Consider the following 2,145-nt stretch of genomic DNA (forward strand, 5'->3'; position numbering starts at 1 on the left):
ACAGGCAAGTCCTGTCTGCTGAGTCATCATTGAGCTCCCTTCTTCACGACACCACAAATTTGCACTCACCTCTCTTGTGTTCTGGAATGTTCACGTGATTTCCCTCCAACCTGTTGCACGTGCAGTGTTTAGCTTGTGTGGTTGCTCGATGTTACATGCTCTTGCATAACACACCACATAACCACACAACTCTCAACAAACACTGCCACGTCACCACTTTGCGTTGTCGACAATTCTTGTCTTCTGCTCTGTTTCTTTCTGTTGGAGTGTTCATTCATCCTACATCCTTGTTTGCTTCACAACTCAAGTAAACACACACAACTCTCTCTTGCCAAGACAATATCCCACACAACACACAGCACACTCTGCACACACACACACACAAGTCTCCAACAACAGCACCACCACCATGAACTTACAACAACAACAGACAACACTTCACAACACTGCATGACACGCACACATGGCATTTGCCAAGCATGACGGGCATGCACACACACACATGGCACACATGGCACACAACTCACGTGTGCAGGGGAAGGAGGAGAGGAGAGGCAGTTGGCACACATGCATGCCAGCAGAGAGAAAGGAATGTTTGCCAACGGAAACACCACAAAGCAGGTGTTGTTGGCAAACAAGACAAAACCACATGAGAAGGCAAATTAGGAAGGACTCAACACAAAACAGAAACTCACTGACTCTCAATAGAAAGACTTGGCCCGCCCGTCGAGTTGTAGGTACAGATGGAGCTTCACTTGGCGGGCGTCCATCGTCGTGGAGGCGACCTCCAGGAGCAGCTTGGTATCGTCGGCCCAGTCGTGGACGTCCTTGGTCTTCGATCCCGAGAACTTGCGGAAAGCGAAGTCCATCTTGTCGTGTGTCGAGAGGTGCGGCTGAGCGAGAAGTTGATAGGGTTGGCTGTGGTGGATACGTGGTGTGTTGTGGTTTGCGAAAGTAGGGTCTCCATCACTCAATGGTCGGTGGACTTTGTGCAATCGCTACCATGTAAGATCATGGGCTGTGTACTCTGGTCGTTGTCGAGGACAAACAGTAAAACAAAGAATGAACAAGACGAACGTGACACTCGCACAAAAAGGCATGAGCGAGTGCACAGAAAGAACAAGCAGGGAAAAGCGCGAGTACAAAAGGACAAAAGCCGTACGGGCTTAGACAGAGGAAAACGAAAACAAAACAAAGGAGGGTTGCTAGGTAGCGTGACAACAAACAAGCCAAGAGCAAAGGATACTGCTAAGAGCAATGCAACACTGCGGAGCAATGTAATTTGGGATGAGGTGGGAGAAGTTGAGAAAGACTTGCGACAAGGCTCGGTCACGAAAGACGTGTGAAAAGAGTAGTAAAGAAGTCGGACAGGAAAAGCACTGTCGACACAGTCGACAAGTGCTTACATCGACCATGCCATTGACCTCAAGCCCGGAGCCACGCCACCCTCCAAGGCGCCTTACCGCCTGTCAACGAACGAACTGGAGGAACTACGGACCCAGCTTGACGACTTGCTCTCCAAGGGCCTCATCGGACCAAGTACCAGCCCCTACGGAGCGCCGATCCTGTTCGTGAAGAAAAAGGGCGGCTCCCGGCGCATGTGCGTCGACTGCCGACTGCTGAACGCGCAGACCGTTAGGGATGCGTATCCGCTACCCCGTATTGATGATATCATGGACAAGATGTACAACGCGTGGATTTTCAGCACCCTGGACCTTCGGTCGGGGTACCACCAAGTCCGCATCCGCGCAGGTGTTGACAGGCAAGTCCTGTCTGCTGAGTCATATCATTGAGCTCCCTTCTACACGACACCACAAATTTGCATTCACCTCTCTTGTGTTCTGGAATGTTCACGTGATTTCCCTCCAACCTGTTGCACGTGCAGTGTTTAGCTTGTGTGGTTGCTCGATGTTACATGCTCTTGCATAACACACCACATAACCACACAACTCTCAACAAACACTGCCACGCCACCACTTTGCGTTGTCGACAATTCTTGTCTTCTGCTCTGTTTCTTTCTGTTGGAGTGTTCATTCATCCTACATCCTTGTTTGCTTCACAACTCAAGTAAACACACACAACTCTCTCTTGCCAAGACAATATCCCACACAACACACAGCACACTCTGCACACACACACACACAC

At 50.1% G+C, this 2,145-nt stretch overlaps 2 protein-coding genes across 2 annotated transcripts; one reads left to right on the forward strand and one right to left on the reverse strand.

Annotated features, from left to right (window-relative positions):
* Positions 1-701: 701 nt before the first annotated feature.
* On the reverse strand, positions 702-967 carry PTSG_12182 (uncharacterized protein; the record flags this gene model as incomplete). The annotated part of the gene is made up of 2 exons (XM_004994540.1): positions 702-893; positions 932-967. 2 exons carry the CDS (start codon positions 965-967, stop codon positions 702-704), a joined length of 228 nt encoding a protein of 75 aa, XP_004994597.1.
* Positions 968-1,098: 131 nt separating this feature from the next.
* On the forward strand, positions 1,099-1,793 carry PTSG_12183 (uncharacterized protein; the record flags this gene model as incomplete). The annotated part of the gene is made up of 2 exons (XM_004994541.1): positions 1,099-1,158; positions 1,392-1,793. The coding sequence occupies 2 exons, from the start codon at positions 1,099-1,101 to the stop codon at positions 1,791-1,793; spliced, it is 462 nt and encodes a 153-aa protein (XP_004994598.1).
* Positions 1,794-2,145: the final 352 nt, after the last annotated feature.

Source organism: Salpingoeca rosetta (genome assembly GCF_000188695.1).
Source record: "Salpingoeca rosetta unplaced genomic scaffold supercont1.10, whole genome shotgun sequence".
Lineage (NCBI taxonomy): Eukaryota > Choanoflagellata > Craspedida > Salpingoecidae > Salpingoeca > Salpingoeca rosetta.